This window comes from Prionailurus viverrinus, chromosome B4 (assembly GCF_022837055.1).
Source record: "Prionailurus viverrinus isolate Anna chromosome B4, UM_Priviv_1.0, whole genome shotgun sequence".
Lineage (NCBI taxonomy): Eukaryota > Metazoa > Chordata > Mammalia > Carnivora > Felidae > Prionailurus > Prionailurus viverrinus.
In genome coordinates this window covers 55,249,285-55,271,892 of record NC_062567.1, presented here as the reverse complement: position 1 = coordinate 55,271,892, position 22,608 = coordinate 55,249,285, and the positions used below count along the sequence as shown (strand labels likewise).

The 22,608-nt window shown below is 38.7% G+C and overlaps 1 protein-coding gene across 3 annotated transcripts in view; it reads left to right on the top strand.

Moving 5' to 3' along the window:
- Nucleotides 1-22,608, top strand: part of BCAT1 (branched chain amino acid transaminase 1) — a 107,924-nt gene that overhangs the window by 52,668 nt on the left and 32,648 nt on the right. For all 3 annotated transcript variants that reach the window (XM_047867801.1, XM_047867800.1, XM_047867802.1), the window contains exons 5-6: nucleotides 1,808-1,927; nucleotides 22,129-22,292. In XM_047867801.1, the coding sequence (XP_047723757.1) occupies nucleotides 1,808-1,927; nucleotides 22,129-22,292 (284 nt within the window). The remainder of the gene's footprint in view (nucleotides 1-1,807; nucleotides 1,928-22,128; nucleotides 22,293-22,608) is intronic.

Here is a 22,608-nt window from a genome sequence, read left to right as displayed (position 1 = left end):
TGAGTGTCTGTGGGGGATTAATATGTATGTAGGAGATAATAGGATAAGGAAGAAAAATGTACCTCAAACTAAAATAAATAAAATTTGAAGACCTTATGAAATTATAATATATGAAATGGAAAATATGGTGTGCCACACAGATATTTTGGGAGTATCTTGCCTAATTGCTTTGGGCAATAGCAAGTTTGCAGTGACTTATTTTGATATTTTACCGCAAGCTTTATTATTTTTTTTAAATGATATCAAAATGGTTTGTCATAGCCATTGGTTCCTGTCTAGAACATTGTTAAAGAGCAGAATTCATTATACAGTGGGTTGGATTTAGATTATAAGGCTCATATCAAGGTAGGAGGTGTCTTAGATTACTTCCCTTGCCTGAGACGTGACCAGGCTGCCTTTCTGAGCTGAAGAAGCTGTTTTCTTCTTTTACATATTCTGTGTATCTAACTTTCAGGAACCTAGCCCAAGCTGCACTTTTGAAGAAGCCCAAGTAACCACTCCTTTTTAGCCAGGTTCTTCCCTTTCCTTCCTACTTTTGTAACCCATGCTTCACCTACCTCCTTCAGAGGCCATAATATAGTACCAGAAGGGAAATTACAGTGAATTCTTTGAACTTGTTTAATTCTTGTGCCATTACAAACTACCAGGAAATACTTTAAAGTGGGGACAGGAGGAAAGGGACGTAACATCTCTTGGACCTCAGCTCTACCACAAACTGTGTTTGATGGTTTTACATTCTTTGCCTGTTGAATCATAACAGTAAGCCATTTCCAAGAAGGTGTATGTTGTACATTTTAGTAGCGCTTTTGTACTAGAAGAAAATTCGAGCCCTAAGAGGTTAAATGACTTGCCTTAAGTCACAGAGTAAAGGGACATGGCAAGAAACTGGGTGCAAATCTATTTAATTCCTGGTCAAGTTTTTTCCACTAAATCTTATTGCTAGACAACAGTACCAGAGATGCCTACAGGTGATGCAGGGTGATGATATGTCCTATATGATGGACAATCCTGATTTCTATAATATTGTGCTGTGATTCCTGGTTCTAAGTTCCCATTTAAATAGCCAATTCTTGATGTCATGGGTTTTGTTCACATGCGTGTTTCTGACTCATTTCAGTCTTGGATAACCCATCACATACATTTCTGACAGTATGTTTCTCTGCCCTGTTGAGTGAGTAGAAATTATTTATTTTACATACTGTCACCTATCTAGTACATGAAAACCTTTTTCTCCTTAGAAATAAACCCTTTGCCTTTGCCCATTTTCCTGTTGGGTCATCTGTGTCTTTCTTACTGATTTTCAGAATATCTTAACATATTCAAGTTATGATCCTTGGTTGGTTATGTGTTATGAATAACTTTACCCAATTTGTTGCTTCTTACATCTTCTAAAGAACAGAAATCATTAAGTTTTAAATAGCCAAATTATACCCATTTTTTTCCTTTATGATTTGTGCTTTATATCTCTGATTTAGGAATTCTTGTCTACCTTTAGGAGACACAGGTATTTTAAAATTTTTACGCCATAAAAGTCTTAATGTCTTATCGTATTTAACTATATAATCCAACTCTAGTTGATATTAGCTACAGTAAGAGGTAGGGATCCAACATTTTATCTCCTCCATATGGATAATGCATCATGCCATCACAATTTTGGTGGAAAAAAAAACACAGAAAAAAAATTCTTGTCTGGTTTTATTATTACTGCTTTTTTTTTTTTTAACAGTCTAAAGCTTTCGTGAGGATCATTTCTTACTGCTCCAGTGGAAGAAAATCCCATTATTCATTATGCTTTACATTCCTTCAGGTATTTGACAAGGAAGAGCTTTTAGAGTGCATTCAACAGCTTGTGAAACTGGATCAAGAATGGGTCCCCTATTCAACAACTGCTAGTCTCTATATTCGTCCTACATTCATTGGAACTGAGGTACAAACCAACTCCTGTTTTGGGGTACTTCGGTAGACAAGTTATCATTGTTTATTCTTTTTTTTTTTTTTTTTTAATTTTTTTTTTCAACGTTTATTTATTTTTGGGACAGAGAGAGACAGAGCATGAACGGGGGAGGGGCAGAGAGAGAGGGAGACACAGAATCGGAAACAGGCTCCAGGCTCTGAGCCATCAGCCCAGAGCCCGACGCGGGGCTCGAACTCGCGGACCGCGAGATCGTGACCTGGCTGAAGTCGGACGCTTAACCGACTGCGCCACCCAGGCGCCCCTATCATTGTTTATTCTTGTGTGAAACTTCTAGCATATAGTTTGAAAGGGCCGCCAGCCACATCATAAATGACTCCTTTCTCCTGATTATCAAGATTAGGTGTTGGCAAACATTTCTTTAAAGGACTGGATGGTAAATATATGAGGCTTTGTGGACCATTTGGTTTCTGTAACAACTACTTGATTCCACCATTGTGGCACAGAAGCAGCAGCCACAGTTACCAACGTAGATGAGCAATGAGCAGGGCTGTTTGCCTTCCTTTAATCAAGATTAACCAAATACTGATTTCCTCAATATTTTTCTGAGTTTCCTCAGAGGCATTCCTCAGTGTCATGTCTCGTCTTGGCAGTAGTTTTCCAAGGTCGAAGTGGTAATGGTTTTGAAATTTGGAGAAGGAAGAGCTGCTGCTTCTTATTTTCATTTTCCTGAAGTCTTGAGATTACTAAGGATTGGGAGCGGAAGGCCCTCTTCCCTCACAGGAAATGTTGAAAATAAAGTTCACAATGGGAGGGTTAGAACTTGAGAGTAGTAGCTTTAAACAGCATGGCTGTAAGATCTGCTGGTGAGCCACACTCTACTGGCTGAGGCCCTTGCAAAAGGACATGCCTGGAAAGGCTAAGGCTGTTTGTGTGGGTTGAGTATGTTCTATAAAGACCCTCTCACTTGTCTCCTTCCTCTTAGAGTGAGTGATACGAAGGGATAATTGATGGGTGGGGGAGATTGAGTGTGGGTAGCATATGGAGATCTTTAGGAATAGAGAGGAAACATAACGTTTTTACTATAGTCTAGCCATTCTGTTCTCTACTAAGTATTTGTAAGCTTACCAAGTTCTCTACTATGCCATCTGGATGCAAGAAGTAGGGAAATAGAAGGCCATAGAATAAATACCTAAATGGTCTTTTGACACCCTCTTGATGCCTTTGAAAGACTATTAAGAATCTAGATAATGAACTTCATGAACTGTAGTCTCCCTAGCAAACTTGAAAGAATTGGGACAATTTAAAAAATGATCTGCTCCTTATGTCTCTGGCATTTTAATATTAATGAACTTTTAATCTATTTTATATTTTTGTTTATATAATTTTATTTTTTTAGTTTTTTATATTATTTAACTTTAGGATAGGAAGAAGCAATTTTTAATGTTTGTTGAAACATTTTTACTAATCTGGAAGCACTCTCTTCCCGTTATCCTGAAGTAGTTTCCCACTGTAAGATCTAATTCTTCTATTCCAAGTTTGTTGAGAATTTTTGTCACGAATGGATGTTGGATTTTGTTGAATGATTTTTCTATATGTCTTGACATGATTGTGATCTTGTTCTTCATTCTATAATTATAGTGTATTCATTTTTTGGTTTTAAAACAACCTTCCATTCCTGGACTAAATCCTACTTGGTTATGGTGAATAATTAGTATTATATCTTGTATTCAGTTTGCAAGTATTTTGTTAAGAATGTATGTCAATGCTCCTAAAAGGTATTGGTCTGTAGTTTTCTAGCGTAATTAGTTCTGTGATTTAGCAAATTGTTTAGAGTCCCGGAATCCTATAATCTAGAGTTAGACCAGCTTTTAAATCTGATTTTATAGTCTAGCCTGTTGTCACAATAATCCCCTCTATTGGCAGTCTTCAACTTTTTGTATTTGAATTGCCCAAGTATTTTTTAAAATATATGTATTGACTCCCATCCCCAGAGATTTTCATTGAGTAAATCAGAATGGTAATTCTGATGCCTGCCCGTATTTAAGAATCTTGGTGACAAAAGCCATGCCAAGTAGTTCTCTTCCACTCTGCCAGCTTACATATTTGATCATGCCTTGGGCCTCAGAGTCAAGAATTTTTAAAAATCTGCTTTATAAGCAATAGGGTAAGAATTGAAGGAAATAATTGATATCATTTGATGTGTCAACATTATTTATATTTGGTTGGTATATTTATATCAACTAGAATTTTTCTAATGGTGTAGGCAGAAAAAAGATCACCTATAATTCAGAAATGAGCATAATACAAATAATAAAACATGGATTTAGGCATTTGTACTCTACACAGATGTTATATAATCTAGTCTGGTAATTATCATGCACTGTCTTTTCATGGTGGTTGCATTAATAAGTGAAGTATTGGCTGGAGTATTGGCTTAGTCTCAATGACTTCTGGTTCACTGGGATTACTTCATCAGAGATGACTAACTTTTGCTGCCCTTTTTACGTTACTTGGTTTTGTGAGGGTTCTGTCTTGTCACTGGCTTCACAGAATAACTGTGGGCTCCACCTCCATATCAGTTATCTGATGTTTTGGTCTTATCTACTGCTGGCTGAAATCCATTTTTTTTTTCATGTTCTTTTCATGAGTAGATTAACTGATTAAGGCCGTCTTTGATCAAAGAGGTATTTTGATTTCTTTGAATGAGAAAATATATGTTGGGGTCATTTATTAAGTGATATCACCCCCTAGTCGATCTCTATTCCCAGGTATGATATTCCCTTATGTGTATAGAATATTCAGTGTTGAACAACAAATTTATTTGTATTGAGCTCCAGCCCAGATCCAAATAATCTAAATCTGTGGAGCCAGGATCAGAGACTCTGCATTTAAACAAACTCTCCAGGGATTTCTTAACTACTTTCAAGAGTATCACCATCTCAAACCTTGTGAAAGAATTAAGCATATGTCTGGCAGTCTTGAATGCTTTATTTGCTCCAGGGATTGTAAACTGGCACCAGGTAGAAATATTTATATCTTTGAAAGCTCAGTGTCATCCCAAGGGCAGGGTGTTGTTATCACTTTCAGGGGCCATGATATAACATTCAAATATTAATCATTCCTTCTCATGCCTAGTACAATTTGGTAGCTGCCATGTACTGAGACAGTGACTCTAATACCAACTTCTGAATTTCATTATATTTGCAATATGGTGCTTCTTTACATGTTTTATAATTAACTGACCCTTCATTTTTACCAATTTTCATAGGTAATACCTATGTATGAATGTATTTGTACAATTCGTCATATGTCTTCTGGCCTTTGATAATAATTGGATCCATTATTAAAATCCTTTTAGGTTTAGGATTGTAATAAACAGGAAAGTATTTTATTGGAACATTTATAATCAGCTAGTAATAATGTAACCAGTGAGTAGAGATTGCCAATTAAAAAATGCCAGGCTGGCAGTGGGTAGAAATTAAAAAAAAATTTTTTTTCTATAAGGTTCATATTATTAAACAAAATACTAAACTGAATACATAAACCTTTTGTAACAGGCTTAAATTAGAGAGTGAAATCATTCATGTTACCAAAAGATTTTTCAGGGGTGCCTGGGTAGCTCAGGCAGTTGAGTGTCCAATTCTCAATCTCAGCTCAGGTCTTGATCTCGGGGTCGTGAGTTGAAGCCCATCATTGGGCTCCATGCTGCACCTGAAGCCTACTGTATTTATTTATTTATTAAGTGTTTGTTTGTTTATATATTTATTTACAGAGGGAGAATGTGACCAGGGGAGGGGCAGAGAGAGAATCCCACGCAGGTTCCACACTGTCAGCACAGAGCCCAGTGCAGGGCTCGATCTCACCAACCATGAGATCATGACCTCAGCAGAAATCAAGTCAGACACTCAACCAACTGAACCACCTAGGTGTCCCCTGAAGCCTACTTAAAAAAAAAAAAAAATTCAGCATCCCTTTAATATCTTCTGAAGTATTTATAGGTAATTAAAGAGAAGCTAAAAGCTGTAGAATGCTTCAGACCACAGCTGATTATGTGTCAATTAGAATTTAAGATAAAATCTGAAATCATAATATTTAAATAAAGAACATTTACATGAACAGTTTCTAAATTTTCACTTTACCAGACAAGAAGCAAAAATTATATGACTGTCAGGTTCAGTACCAGATACCGAACATTACATCTAAAAAAGCTGAGTTTCGCTGATTTTAACATGTTTTATCAAACTTCACTCTCTTTGGTAACTCCAGGCAGGTGCAGCTATATGAACGTACAAACAGACACAGGCTTTATTTTGTCAGTGATTCTAAGTGTACAGGTGATTTGACCATAGTCTATAGCAAAATACGCACAGCCACGAACTCTGGAATCCTCTTGTATGGTCATGGCTCTCAGCCTTTCACTTTCCAGTTTCTCTCAGTGCCATCTCATCTCACTGGAGGCAGCACTGCATAATAGCAGGGCTGAGAAGCAGTGTCACAGGAAGGGTCGGGTCTGATGGTTAAGAGTCAGCTCACCCAGCCCCTTTGACCAGGTCCCAGGCTGACTGCCACAGATGTGTAAGCTACCAGCAGATTGGACTTTTTTTCAGCTGTACTCCAAGATCGACTGACCTTCGCTCATGTGGAGGTTGATGAATTCCTCATATTCAGTTAACTCCTACTTCTGCATTCAGAGTGCCCCTAAATAAATTTCTGTGCTTGAGCTCAACTAGAGAGGCAGTCTGCTTTTGGTCAATTCCAGCCTCAGATGCACAGAATACAATCTGAACAGTGCAGAGCATTTTCAGTCACTTCACATAAAACACTCTCCCCATTCACAACTTCTGGAAATCTGTCAGTATGACATTCTCATTAGAGCTCACATTTACAAAACTCCTGCTGCCAAATGGTCCACTCCTTGATTTCTGGTTCACTGCATAGGGAGCTTAAGGACATAAATTTCGTAGACATGTCTTTCTTTTCCTTTTATCACCTTGTAAAATCTTTATATCACCCATATAATGTAACCTATAATCATAACAGTTCCCATGAAAAGAATTCCCTTTATTCACTGCCTTTATTTATGCTTATACATCTTCTATCTTCCCATCTTTTCTCTTCATTCTGTAGTCTCTATAGATGAAAGAATCTGAACAGATTTGACAACTAGTTACAGCAGCAATTAGTGATCGTTAACTTGGGTTTTGTCTACACTTTAATTTTTGTAATGTTTATTTTTGAGAGAAGGAGAGAGCGAGCGAGCAAGCGGGGGATAGGCAGAGAGAGACAGAGTCACAGAATCTGATGCAGGCTCCAGGCTCTGAGCTGTCAGCACAGAGCATGACACAAGGGTTCGAACTCATGGACCATGAGATCATGACCTGAGCCGAAGTTGGTCGCTCAACTGACTGAGCCACCCAGGCGTCCCAACAATTTAATTTTTTTTTAATGTTTATTTATTTTTGAGAGCAAGAATTCCAAGCAGACTCTGTGCTGTCAGCACAGAGCTGGACACAGGGTTCGATCTCCTGAACCATGAGATCGGACCTGAGCCGAAACCAAGAGTTCAACATGTTCAACCAACTGAGCCACCCAGGTGCTCCTCGTCCACACTTTTAATGTGCTCTTTTGCAATCCTATTTGAGATATTTATTCACTACACTGGTTACAAACAGTATTAAATTCTCATTTGCATAACTTAACATGTTTCGCATTAATGGCCCCGTCTAAGTATCTTCAAATTTTGAGTTGTTTTTCAGAAATCCAGCTTATTTGCATTGATTGCAGCTTGTGATGATCAGCTTGTTCTCATCAGTCTAGTCATACCAGTGGACAGCCCCTTCCACTGCATCATTATCACAGGGGATGCTTCTTGTGGTCATCTTCATTTCTACCCTTGGAGTGTGGTGCAGCCAGTTAATAATTCTACCTCTCAGTTCAGGGCACCTTCCCATCATGGGCGCTGAGGTCTTTCTCTTGGTTTCTTGATTCCCTTCCATCTTCATTCCCCAGTCTCATCTCATCTCCTTCTCCCCCATTGGAAATCATTATCATGTATTGAATGAATATTCTTTTGGTTTGTATGTGTTTTTAAGTATTTCTCATTACTTTGTATGCCTGGCATTTTCGTTTATATAAATGGTTTTGTTCTACAGATCTCATTGTGTTTCTTAACGTTTTCCCAAGGCACATTGTTTTTCATTTCTGTCCAGGTTACTGTGTGTATATCCAGTCCATCACTTCTTTCATTCTTTTGTTCTTTCGTTCTTTCAACAATTTTTTTGATGATTAATTTTTATTTCTGAGGAATATAGTGTGCACGTGAGTTGGCGAGGGGCAGAGAGGGAGACACAGAATCCGAAGCAGGCTCTAGGCTCTAAGCTGTCAGCACAGAGCCCGACACGGGGCTTGAACCCACAGACCATGAGATCATGACCTGAGCCAACGTTGGACGCTTAACTGACTGAGCCACCCAGGTGCCCCTCCAGTCCATCACTTCTAACTGCTGCAGCGTTGTTCCTGCCAGACACCTGCCACACCTGTCCCAGTTGTCTTACTAGGATTCCATTTCCCTCTTGCCTTATATGGTCCTGCACTGAGCAGTTTGAAAATGTACACCCAAGGGAATTCTTTAAAGAGTGTTTCCCGACCAGATGCCCTTGGTCCATCTTACTTTCCAATCTAGCAAGGTTCTGCTTTTCAAGAAAGTCCTGGTTTTCTTTGATGAAATGCAGTCACTTGGTCTGACACTGTCACCGTCCCCTGGCATTATGAGGCTCTCCTAAGTGTCAGCCATAGTGCTTGCTGCCTCCATTGTGCTGAAACAACCCTGTGTGTAGGAGCTTCTGGTGGCATTTTAGAGATAAGGAAACCGAAGCTCAAAGACATGAAATAAGAACCCCTGTGCTCTTAGCCTGTCTGTCGTGGGGTTGGGTCTAGGGATGCAGTACTGAGCAAAAGCCACAGTTTTGCTCTCAAGGAACTCGGTGTCTAGGGTAGGAGTCCCATTTTCGTAATAAAACCCATGAAATGAATGTGTACTGATAGGTAGAGGTCAGTGCTGTGAAGAAATGTGGTGTGGCTCAATCACTGTGGTTAGTGTGGAAATAACAGACGGGGCTACTCAGATCTTTCCCATATTGTTCTGTTATCAGTCCACCTTTGTGTCTATTTCCTTCCCTTCTCTGAGCTAACTGCTTTTTTGCTCCCACTTATATTTGACATAATCACCCCAGGTTTTATAATATGTTATATATTATGCATTACATAACACATAATCACACAATGCACACATGTGTTATATAACACACATGTACACATATTCAGTTATAATACTTCCAAATTTAGGAATATCAGTTTTCACATGCCAACTTGCCAATCTATTACTGGGATTTTATGTTTTTTTAAAGGAATTTTTAAAAATAATTTTAAAATTTTTAAAAATGTTTATTTTAGAGAGAGAGAGAGCAGGGGAAGGCAGAGAGAGAGGGAGACACAGAATCTGAAGCAGGCTCCAGACTCTGAGCTGTGAGTACAAAGACTGATGAGGGGCTCAAACTCACAAACCATGAGATCATGATCTGAACTGAAATAGGACACTCAACTGACTGACACATCCAGGCGTCACCCCCCAATTTTTTTTTTAATTCAGGTATAACTATCAGATATAGAACATAATGATCCAATACTTGCATATATTGCAAATTGATCACCACAATAAGTCTAGTTAACTTCCATCACCATACATAGTTACAAAATATTTTTTCTTATGATGAGAACTTGAAAGATTTACTCTTTTAGGAACTTTCAAATGTTCGCGATACGGTATTATTAACTGTAGTCGCCATGCTGTAAGTTACCTCCCCAGGACTTACTTATTATGTATCTGGAAGTTTGTACGTTTTGATCCCCTTCACCCATTTCTTCTACCCCCTGCCTCTGGCAACCACCAATCTGTTCTCTGTATCTATGAGCTCGTTTTGTGTGTATTTTCATTTTTGTTTTAGGTTCCAAGCATAAGTGAGATCATCCAGTATTTGTCTGACTTATTTCACTTAGCATGATGTCCTCAGGTTCCATCCATGTTGTTGCAAGGCCGGATTCCTTCTTTTTTTCATGGCTGGGTAATATTCCGTTGTATATGTATACCAAATCTTCTTTATCTATTCATCCATCAGTGGATACTTAGGTTGTTTTTGTGTCTTGGCTGTTATAAATAATGTGCAGTAAGCACAGAGGTACATATATCTTTTTGAGTTCATGTTTTCATTTTTTTTTTTTTTTTTGGATAAGTACTCAGAAGTGGAATCAGTGGATCGTATGGTATTTCAATTTTTAATGTTTCTGGGAAGCTCCATACTGTTTCCATGGTGACTGTACCACTCTACATTCCCTCCAACAGTGCACAAGAGTATTTTTCTGGGATTTTAAAGGTGAGATTGGGGGAGGGAAAAACATCTGGTAACAAACTCAGTACGAAAGGTAAACAAAGATAAAGAAGCTTCCTTCCCACTATCATTCTGATCCAGAGTTCCACAGTTTTCCTCCTTCCACAATTCCTGTTGTCAGCTTTTCTTAGATTCTTCTAGTGGTACATATTCATACCTCTGCCTGCATACATGTATTTGTCATTGAAACATACATTGTGTGTTTCTTTTTACAAAACTAGAAGTAATTTTTTTTTGCTTTATATTTTTTACTTTAAATAACAGAATAAATAAGTGTAACAAATTCAGAATGGTTTCTTTTGCTTCCTTCTACATTGAGCAGGGTCTAGAAAGACAAGAAACTGCTTTAGCTGTATATAAATTAACTGTGAGTTTAATTGCATACCTTGGTTATGGTCACTTGGCACACATTGTTTAAAAAAAAAAGATTTAAATTACTCCAACTTCACTTTATTTTAGAGGGAGTGATAGAAGGAATTGAAATAGACTCAAAAGCTAGAATTCAGGGCATTTATACGTGAGATTAGTCTGTGAGTAGAACTTAACACTCTTAAAATGTCTTCCTATAGTCTGTAAACATTTATATTTACATTTTTCTCCTGGGTTTTGTTTTGTTAAAAAAAATAGAGGAGAAAATAGAAAATATTTTAATACTCCACAATTCTCACTCCCAAGTGGTCAGAAATGAGGAAGAATACAATATTTATTAAGATTAACCTTATGCTACACAATGTGCCTCATAATTTTATATATACTATGATACTTACACCTCACAATAGCCCTATGGATTAACTAGTACTATCTCCATTTGGTAGAAGATGGAATAGAGACACAGAAAGGGAGATGTCTTGCTAAATAACTTATAAATGATAGAACAGAACAGAAATTAGAACACCAAAATGATTACCTTCCAAATTTATCACCTCCTGCCTCTCTCTTCCCATAGATATGGTGAGAGCAAAAAACTTCAAATTGCTAAGATTGCAAGGATTTTCAAAATCTTCAAAAATTTTCAAAATTTTTTGATCACAAACCTATATTTGCACTTTGGTTGCATTTTAGAAGACTTAAAACACTCATAAATGGAGAGAGATGAAAGATGTTAAAGAATATTAATCCAATTCAAAATGCATTTGTTGAGCCTTAGCTTTGTGTAAGGTATCTTCTCAAAATTCCTCTTGGGGGAACAGAAAAAAAAAATAGGAAAATATTCCATCTACCTCACCCCTAGCCTGCTACAGAGAGCTTTAAGTGTTTAATCTGCTTTCATACAATGCTATTAATCATAACATACTTTTGATAATCCAAAACTAGAGGTAATTCTTTGTGCAAGTTTTGCCAAAGCTCAAAGATTTTTACACACATTCTCACACACACATAGAGTTTAAAGAGAATTAGAATGAAAATCTGTGCACATAATGCCCAGTGAAGATTAGAACATGACAGTACAACTGGGCTCAGAACATGACTAGTACAGTTGAAACCCTGTGTGTACCCTTCTCTGTTGATTCCCCTTCCCTCCCCAGAGTCAAGTAACCATGTGGTGTGTACTTAATTCTTTATTCTCTCCTCCTTTTTACCTCCTGCCCCCAAATATGGGGTTGTTTTACTATAGATGGACATCTGGGTTATTTCTAACTTTTGACTATTATAAATAAAGCTGCTGTGCACATCCTTGTACACATCTTAGGGTGAACAAATGTACCACTTTCCTTTGGTATTTACCTAAGAGTTAGATGTGTTTTTGCTTTACTAGATACTGCCAAATGGTGTTCCAAAATGCTTATACTAGTTTATTCTCCCACCAGCAATGTATGAAAATTCTATTTGCTTCTTATCCTTGCTAACACTGGTAGTGTCTTGTTAATTTTACTCATTCTGATATCTGCAGTCTTATCTCCTTGTGGTTTTAGTTTTTATTTCTCTGAGATAGATTACATTGAGTACCTTTTTATATATTTATTGGCTATTAGAAATCCTTTTTGGAAGTATCTTTGCAAGTCTTTTGCCATTAAAAAAATTGATTTGTCTTTTTAATTTTTTTAGAGTCTTTATATGTTTTAGATATAAATTCTTTGTCAGAGGTACATTTGTTTCATAAGTAAGTTTCCATTCTGTGACACAATTCTTTGTCAGATAAATGTATTACAAATAGTGTTCCAGTCTGTGTCTTGCTTTTGTGTCTGTGTTTTGCTTTTTCACACTCTTACTGGTATTATTTATTTATTTATTTATTTATTTATTTTTAAGTTTATTTATCTTGAGGCAGGAGGCAGTGTGAGAGGGGCAGAGAGAGAGGGAGAAAGAATCCCGAGCAGGCTCAGCACTGATTACATGGAGCTCGTTCCCATGAACTGTGAGATCATGACCTGAGCCAAAAGCAAGAGTCAGACACTCAACTGACTGAGCCACCCAGGCACCCCACTTACTGGCATCTTTTAGAAAACAGAAGTACTTATTTTTAATGTAATTAAATTATTTTTTCCGTATGTTTTGTGGCTTTTATGTGTTTTAAAGAAATTCTTCCTTACTCCAAGGTAATACTTGTGCTTTTCCATTTAAATGAAATCCATTTGGAAGTGAACTTTTTGTGAAGGACTCCATTTTATTTTTCTCCATATGGATGCCAAGTTATTCCATTACTATTTATTGAGTGGTCTGTCTTTTCTTGCCTGATTTACAATGCCAGCTGTTGATATGTTAAGTTTCCCATAGATGAAGTCTGTGTTTGGCTCCTCAGCTGTACCTTCTCTCTTTCTCTCTCTCCCTCTTCCCTTATTTGTTTCTCTCTCATTTCTACATAGATGGCAGCCATACTATGAACACTCTGGTTTGTATTCTTGTTTTTGTATTCACTATTTGTCTTAGAGATTCTTCCACATTAGTACATATGGATCTACCTCTATTTTATCCACTTTCTTAGCTGCAAGGCATTCCATCCTACATATGTATTACTTAATTGAATACAGGACGCCATAAATTATATGTCACCCCGTTATTTTATGCACTGAAATGGAAAACATTGCTAAACTATGATGCAGTACCTTCCTGACATTCCTGACTGAGTCATGAATTAATCATACCAGCCTTTTATTTATTTTTTAAATGTGTGTTTTCAGAGAACATCTGCAATTCTTCCAGCCATCAGTTGTGCTGCTTGGCTTATGATAGGCATTTTTTATTTTTGCATATATCTTAATAACAAAAGCTAACACAGATTTATCTTCATATGGATGTCTTCCTACTGCGGGTCCCATGAGAAGACTGGTTGTTGCTTTGTAGGAAAATATTGAATTGCAGGTGTTTGATATTAATACAGGTATTTGTTTCACTAATATCAAATACATGCTCTGCGTGTATTTGCACCTTTCTCTGCGATAATTTTTCTTTCAGGGCCAAGTTATACCATAACTTTTTAAAGACATTTTAAGTGACAGTTAACACGTATGACATCACCAATGCCCATAAGCCATTGGAAGTACCATCAGTATGAACAGCTAATTCCAAGTCTGGTAATGCCGGCTTTACCATGAGTGTACTGAGCCAAAAGCAATTGTAAAATGCCGAGCCTGGATTTCAGACATGTTAGTGTGAGGAAAAATGAACATCTTAGGATCTATGAAGTATGGCAGAATAATTTATGCAGCTAGTGTCCTGTTGATCAGGACAAACATAAGAACTATTATTAATAAATTGAATAAAATGAGATAGTTAAATTTGGGAATCTTAAGAGTGCAGGCTTTCTTCAAGGAATTTATGCTGTAGACATATCCCCTAGTTCACATGAAGGCATATCTTCAAAGATATTTATTGTAGCTCACAAAATTTTCTGACAGATTGGATGTGAATATGAGAGGAGAAAGGTCAAATTTTCCTTTGGGTCAGAGCAACTGGGTAGTGACCGTTTGTTGGGATGGGAAAGAGTGAGGGAAAAGGTTTTTCATGCATATTTGTTGGAGGTGATGATGGGTAGAATCTAGAGTTCAGTTTTGGACACGGTAACTTAAGCTCAAGTTACCAAGTGGTAGGTAGATCTACAAGTCTGAAATTCAGGGGAGTGTTTGGAATTTAAGTCATAAATTCTAGTGTTTAACATAAAACGCCTTTAAAGGCAAGGGTTGGAATGAAGTTATTAAGAGAAGAAATGTAGACACTGATGAAAAGAAGGTGAGGACTAAGTCCTGGGCAAGCCACAGCATTTAGAAGAAAGGGAGATAAAAAGGAATCAGCTAAGAAGTCTGAGAAGTAGCAGCCTGCTAGGTAGAAAGAAAAACAAGAGGGCTTGGTGAACTGGAAGGCAAGTGAAGGACATGGAAGCAGTGATCAGTTCTGGCAAATCCTGCCCACAGGACCAGAGAAGTGAGGTCCAAGGACTGACTCTTGGATTTGGCAACACGAAGGTCCTTGCTGAAATGGATGTCCTGGAGGGGGACATGTGGTAAAGGGAATGTGTTTGTTTTAGATGGGAGATACAATGGCATATTTCTAAGCTGATGGAATTATCCAGAGAAAAGGGAAAATTGATTGTTAAAATATTCAAAAGATTTCCCAAGCTCTACCTTTGTCATGGTTCTACTTCTGAGGGTGACAGTACTGACAGGCAGTGATACGTGACCATATAAAGGTGACAGAAGTAGAGTACATCCGTTTCTCTGCTCCACTGTGTCACAGAATGCCCCACAAGACTTGTACATACTCCCCTTCATAACCTCCTCTCCCCTTGTTCTCTCTCGAATCCATGGCATTCAGCCTTTCAGCCCCCCGAACCCCCACTGAAATATGCTTGTCAAGATCACCAAGGACCTCCATTTGCCATATCCAATAGTCCATTCTTGGGGCTCCCTTCAGTGTAACATCCTTTCCCGTGCACCAGCCCACTCAGGATCCTCTTTCTCATTTGGTCAGCTGGGTTGGGACTTGCCTATTTGGGGAGCATCTCAGGGTAGTTGTCAACTCCCTGTGTTGGTCTAAACTGTCTCTCTATTCCGGGCCCATTGTGTGCTTGGCCCAGACAATAGAACCAAATTGGATGGAATCACAAAGTCAAAGTCTGAGCGCTTGAGGCTAGGTCAGTGAGGAGACCTTGGTTTTGAGGCCATTCTTGGTACAAGGAAAATGTACGTGTAGCATTTTCCTGTCCTCTGGAGAAGGGGCCAGCAAACTTTCCCTGTGAAGCCAGATAGCTTCTTGTCTCTACCTTTGTAGCACAAAAACTTCAGTAGGCAGCACATAAATGCATGAATGCATGTATTCCAATAAGATTTTTTAGAAAACAGGAAGCAGCCTGAAGTTTGACAACCCTCTCCCCCCCCCCCCCGCCCCCCCATCAAGTCATTTCACAAAGGGAAATGAAGCGTGGTTTTTCTAAAGAGTGACTCATTCTGGCTCCTCCTGGGTACTTCTCTATTGAATTTTCTGGACCATTTGTTTAATAATCCATGCTGAAATTTCTCTTTAGGATTGATTTTGAATATAACCAAGCTGTATTCCCCAAGATATGGGTATAATGATCCTTTTTCCTAAGTGTTCATTCACCACAATTCCAACATTGAGCATTGAATGTAGTTCCATGGTCCCATCTACAGCCATCTTAATGTCACCTTCATGCCCTGCATGTTGGTACATATTGAATTTATTTACCAGTTATAAATGATTATTTATAAAAGCAATAACAATCGCTACTTGTTGGATGCTTGAACAAGATGAGGTTATGGTGCTTTCCACAGGTTATCTAATTCTTACACCGACCCTGTGAGCAGGAACTATCATTGCGTTTAACTTTAGACATGACAGGTAGGTGTTCTTTTGGTTGTTTTCTCCTTATCTTTAGGTTTTTTTTTTAAACTGTGTGTTTTTTGGGGCGCCTGGGTGGCGCAGTCGGTTAAGCGTCTGACTTCAGCCAGGTCACGATCTCGCGGTCCGTGAGTTCGAGCCCTGTGTCGGGCTCTGGGCTGATGGCTCAGAGCCTGGAGCCTGTTTCCGATTCTGTGTCTCCCTCTCTCTCTGCCCCTCCCCCGTTCATGCTCTGTCTCTCTCTGTCCCAAAAATAAATAAACATTGAAAAAAAAAAATTTAAACTGTGTGTTTTTTAAAGTTTAAGATTTTTTTTTTTAATGTTTATTTTTGAGAGAGAGAGAGACAGAGCACAAGCAGGGGAGGGGCAGAGAGAGAGGGAGACACAGAATCCAAAGCAGGTTCCAGGCTCTGAGCTGTCAGCACAGAGCCCAACGTGGGGCTCGAACTCACAGACCATGAGATCATGACCTGAGCTGAAGTCCAACGCTCAACTGACTGAGCCGCCCAGGCACCCCAAAGTTTAAGATCATTCTTATTTAAAAACTAAAAAAAGAATGAAGTGCTAACCTTCTTTTTGTCAAGTGTTCAATATATACTGTCTTTCTATTTGACCAGGACTGATATCCTCTACCCATTTTAGAGCAAGCCTCAGAAAAATTCTGGACTTTAGCTTCTTCCCATGGTATTCTTTGAATGTCTACATATAAATTCTGTTAGTTTAGAGGCCAGCACTAAAGGAAATCAGGGGGCAAAGGAACATTTTCTCTGTGGTGTCAGCGCAACATACAAGGATTAGCATCAGATTTTTTTTTTTAATCAAAATAATTCAAATATGGCAAATAAGTCCCCTAGGTTGTTTTCACAACCCCTTTCTATAAACAACATCTTATTAAGATGGAGAGTCATTGAACAAAAATGTAGTGAACCTGGTATAACAATGTACAATGCTCTGTGTAGGGGACAAAGATGGTCTTCATGGGGTGTACAGATTTGTAAGAGGTAGGGAATTAAAGAAGCATTTATTTGTAAGAAGGTGTGATGGACATTTTATCTAAATGTACGGAAGTACACGGTGCTATAATAGCATGTAACACAAGCACCTAGCCTTGTGAAGAGGGCTCATTTTCTGAAATCACAGTAAAAATTGAGATTGAAGGATTTATATTACTTCAGAAAGAGAGGGCATGTCTTAGTCTGCTGTGGCCACCATATCAGAATCCCACAGACTAGGCATCTCAAATACCAGAATTTATTTCCTCACAGTTTTGGAGGCTGGAAGTTCAAGATCAAAGTGCCAGCAGGGTTGGTTTCTGGTAAGGTCTCCCCATAGACGTCCACTTCACTGTGTCCTCCCAGAGCCTTCTGTGTGTGCGGAGGGAGTGGAGAGCTCATGTTCTAATGTCTCTTCGTCTCATAAGGGCACTAGTCCTGTTGGATTAGGGCCTAATCTTTTGACCTCATTTGACCTTAATTACCTCCTTAAAAACTTTAGCTCAAAAAGTAGTCACATTGAGGGTTAGGGCTTCCAACATATAAGTGTTGGGGGCAGACACATTTCAGTCCATAACAGGGGAGCAGAGAGCATTCTGGGTAGGTGGAATAGTTCAGGAAACCATGTAGAGGCAGAAAAGTGAGGAACTGAAAGGGGCCAGTGTGGTTTGAGCATGGGGTGCCTAGAGTGTGAGGGCCCTGCTGAAGGCTGAGGTGAAAGGAAGTGAGGCCCCGGTTGGAACCCTCTCTAGGGTAAGAAATCTTGGGTCCTTTACTTATTGTTTTAAGTTTCAACACTACAAAAAGAGCTCTGGACTAAGAGCAGAAGATCTAGAGCTTAATAACTGACCTTGGGCAAATCATTTGTTTGGAGCCTATGTAAAAATCAGGAATTATAACCCTTAACTTTTAGGACTGTTTGATCATATAAGGTAAAACCTGTGAAATGTCTTAGAAACCGAAAACTGTGTAATTACTGAGGTGTTGTTTTTTTTTTTTTAATCTTTCACCAGACCAACTAGTTTTTCCTGCCAAAAGGTCATGAATTTGTGGCTCTCGTGCTCAAAGCTTTGCATGAACCACTGGCCCTCTCTGTATCTCTTATAGAGCCCCTCAATCCAATATTCTTTACCATTTTCCCCTCTAAAATAAATTAGGATCCTTTGGGGATTAAAAAAGTCATGCCACTCTGTTTGAAAAATGTCCCTGTTATTCCCAATTATCTTATTTCTTCTGTCCCGTATTTGTCTTGCTTAACCAGAATTTTTCAGGGTGCCTGGGTGGCTCAGTCAGTTAAGCATCCAACTTCAGCTCAGGTCATGATCTCACACTTCGTGGGTTTGAGCCCTGCAGGCTCTGTGCTGACAGCTCAGAGCCTGGAGCCTGCTTCAGATTCTATGTCTGCCTCTCCCTACCCCTATCCCACCCACGATCTATCTCTCAAAAATAAATGAATGTTAAAAAAACAACAACAACGATTTTTCTGAAGTTTCCACACTGCTACTGTGCTTCTCTGCCTTCCACGCCACAAGGACTAATAGTACCTTTCTCAGCTCTCAAAGCACTTCCTGCCATCGTTCACATAACCTCTGAAATCCTGTCTTTTTATGCACTAATTTTCTGACTGACTCAGAAGTGGTAATTTTCACTGGAACATGTCACTTTATTTTCCATCACACCCAAGTGTCTTGTTATTTTGTGCAAAATATACATGCATTGAATACCTTTATGTGTTTATCTGTGAGGTACAACATAAAGTAAGATGAGTATTTTTGGTATACATCAGAATGTCAACCTAAGTCAGTGTGGTCCCTTGAGAAGTTACATACTTTACCTCTATGAGATTTTATATTTTCCATTTCCCCTGGCCTTTTTTTTTTTTTAAGCCATCTTCAATTCCTTATATATTGAAATAATCCAGGAAACTAGCAAAAAGAATTTAAAAAACCCAACAATGTTCATAAGGAAATGAAACTTAATGAAACTGATTTACATTACTTATCAGATGTGGTCTTTCATAACTTCTCTTTATTTGTGTGGTTTTTGCTTTATTTGAATAGAAGACTGACCTTGTCATCATAGAAGTGTGTTTACTGCCATTTTTAATATTATAAAAGAACTTACTCTTTTTTTTTTTTAATTTTTTTTTTCAACGTTTATTTATTTTTGGGACAGAGAGAGACAGAGCGTGAACGGGGGAGGGACAGAGAGAGAGGGAGACACAGAATCAGAAACAGGCTCCAGGCTCTGAGCCATCAGCCCAGAGCCTGACGCGGGGCTCGAACTCACGGACCGCGAGATCGTGACCTGGCTGAAGTCAGACGCTTAACCGACTGCGCCACCCAGGCGCCCCTAAAAGAACTTACTCTTAATTGCAGCAGTAGCACAGAATTTAAATTGCTTTCCAGGATAGAAGGGAGAATTCAGAGAAAACAAATAAAGGTTCCTGAGGGTAGAAGCAAACCCAGTCCCAAAGCTCCCTTCCTGATGCAGTTAACTTTTATTTATTTTCACTCTTGAAGCAGTGTGACCATTTGCAGTAAAGTCGCAGAGTTCTTTTCATGAGAAGACGATCAATATAAGTAATCATTTAAGGATGAAGGTGACTAAGCTGTGCTCAACACTAGTACTTGAAGTACTTGTAAAAAACATGAATTGACTTTGCTTAAATTTCAGAAAATAAAATGTTAGTACACATAACCACATTTTCTCAACATTGGAAAATTCTAGTCTATAATTTACCTGCTTGCTAAGAATAAAAGTGTTCCTTAAAGGTTTATTGATTTTTTTTTTTCCAGAAATAGATTTAACGCATAGGATTATTCCATTTCCATCTGTGCTCTCTATACCACCACCTAGTGGAATAAATGCAAGTTTACCCATCATTTCAAGTCAGGGGAAGGAAATGAGGAAGATGAAAATTAACTCACACCAGTATTTTCATGATGATGAGTTATTGCTTTTAGTATAACGCAGGTTGCGAAAAATACATGAGTTTAGAGTGAAAAAAGCCTAGACATTTATGTGTTCTCTAATAAACTGCTTATCTGTTTGCCCACAAATAAGCCATTTTATTCAGAAACGTGGAAGATAGATAAATCACTGAAGATGTGTCCTGCAGATTGTATTTCTAAGTTCTGTTGGGGAGCTTCTCTTCATTACTCAATACGAGGGTTCATAAAATTAAAAAAAATATATTAATCTTCACAGTTCCTCTGAGATGAAAATATCATTGCATTCAGTTAACTGATAAGTAAATAAAAGTGTGGAGATAAGATAGTCAGTTTTTATCAAAGCTGAGAAGAAAGGCAGGTTTGTATTATTATTCTGAAGTTTTCTGTCCCAAACATTGAAATAAAAAAGGCAAATGAAGTTTCAAGGCTCTTTACTCTTTATTGGTAGGTGAGTCCTCTTCAGCCCCAACTAAGAACAAATCCAGACAGGTAAAACACCAAAACCTGTTGTTTCTTGCTGACTCTGGTCATCCAAGCCTTTCTTGGTCTCATGTTCACATGGAGTGCAAATGGAATCATGTTCCCGTTTTCTGAGGGTTGCATGCCTTTTAGATGGCATCAGTGTGCACATATAGAGACACATTTTTTTAATGTCTGTGAATATTTTACCTACCTGATTCTTTTAATTTTTTTTTTAACGTTTTATTTATTTCTGAGACAGAGAGAGAATGAGCAGGGGAGGGGCAGAGAGAGAGGGACACACAGAATCCGAAGCAGGCTCCAGGCTCTGAGCTGTCAGCACAGAGCCCGATGTGGGGCTCGAACTCACAGACCACGAGATCATGACCTGAGCCAAAGTCAGATGCTCAACCAACTGAGCCACCCAGGCGCCCCTTTACCTACCTGATTTTTGATGACCTGGCCATAAGTAGTGAGTGAGGGGCCTTGGGCCAGTAGGTAATAGAAGGGAGATGTAATGAAATTCAGAAGAAAATACCCCCAAATCCACTTTTAGCTAGTTCATCAAAACAAAAGCCACAAAATCAGCTGGAATTGAGTCTCTTCTTATTCTGTCCATGACAGACTCTTACCACCATCTAGTCAGACCAGACTCTAGTGAAGACTGAACACAAGTGTTTTATATCCCAAGACTGTAATAATCCTGGACTTGTTTTCTTATTTCCAGTGGTCTTGAATTGCATAGAATAGCCCAGTAGCCTTTTTTTTTTTTTTTTTTTTGCCTTTATAATACATAGCCCTTAAGGCTTTCAGTCTTTCAGTTTTCCTCCTTAGTAAACAACTGACAGTAATTACTTATGAAAACTGTTTTATGCTGGAGATATTTATATGGTTTTGCATTGCTGGCTTATGATTTTCCAGTGTTTGTGGGAAAGACCATTTTCTATCTTTGTCATTCACGTTATAAATTCCTGAATCCTTCATTCTCTGGCTTTTAGAGGGATATTTATCTCCTCTGGAATCTTTGTCTCTAAGGAGGCTACACTCTTGCTGTCTGCTTCCTGTGACAGTTGTGGAAATGGCACACTCACCTGTGCCCGCCACCTGCTGGAGGCCCTGGCATGTCCTGAAGTAGCAGTAGTCAGTGAACATAGAAGGGGAAACTAAAAAAGCAAATATTACATTTCCTCTCCACAGACTAAAGTCATGTCTGGGTTCTTCCCTTTTTCATTTCCCAATCAGTGCAACATTGCGAGGTGTTATATAGCTAGTTGTCAAAAAGGTACCTCTCCTCTTAAAACCTACTCACGCACAAAAAAAAAAAAAGTTGACAAATTGGCTTTTTTCCCGAAAATCCTGACTCAGAAGGCAAAGCAACATGAAACTTCAGCACTCCATTCTTTGTGTTTTCTTCTTAAAAGACCATCTGGCTTTGTGTAACTCAACTTTAGAAGGAACAGCGCCTGTGCCTAGACAGCCCCTCTGGGAGGTAGTTACAGATCTATTCTAGACTTTACGACTGTTGTCTACATTTAAATTAACAGTCATGTGTACTTTTATTTTATTTTAGCCTTCCCTTGGAGTCAAGAAGCCTACCAAAGCCCTGCTCTTTGTAATCTTGAGCCCAGTGGGACCTTATTTTTCAAGTGGAACCTTTAAGCCTGTGTCCCTGTGGGCCAATCCAAAGTATGTCAGAGCCTGGAAAGGTGGGACTGGGGACTGCAAAATGGGAGGGTAAGTAAATCTGTGTCTCTATCTAAAGGAAAGAGCCCTTCACTACCACTGAGTTATTTTCATCCCACATCAATCCAAGTACATATATTAATATTCAAGTTGAAATGCTCTTTTTTGCTTTGTGTTTACTCTCCAGTATTGAATTGCGCTAGTTTAAAGGATAAACCCGTGACCCCTTTGTAAGGGAGAACCAAAGGCAAGAACTGGAAGAAGGGACTAGAGCAGGAACAGCATGCATGCTCTGAATGAACTGTCCCCGGAGGCTGTGTCTCTGGATGCGGGCGGACAGGTGGCCTTAAAGAGCATCTGGTGCTGG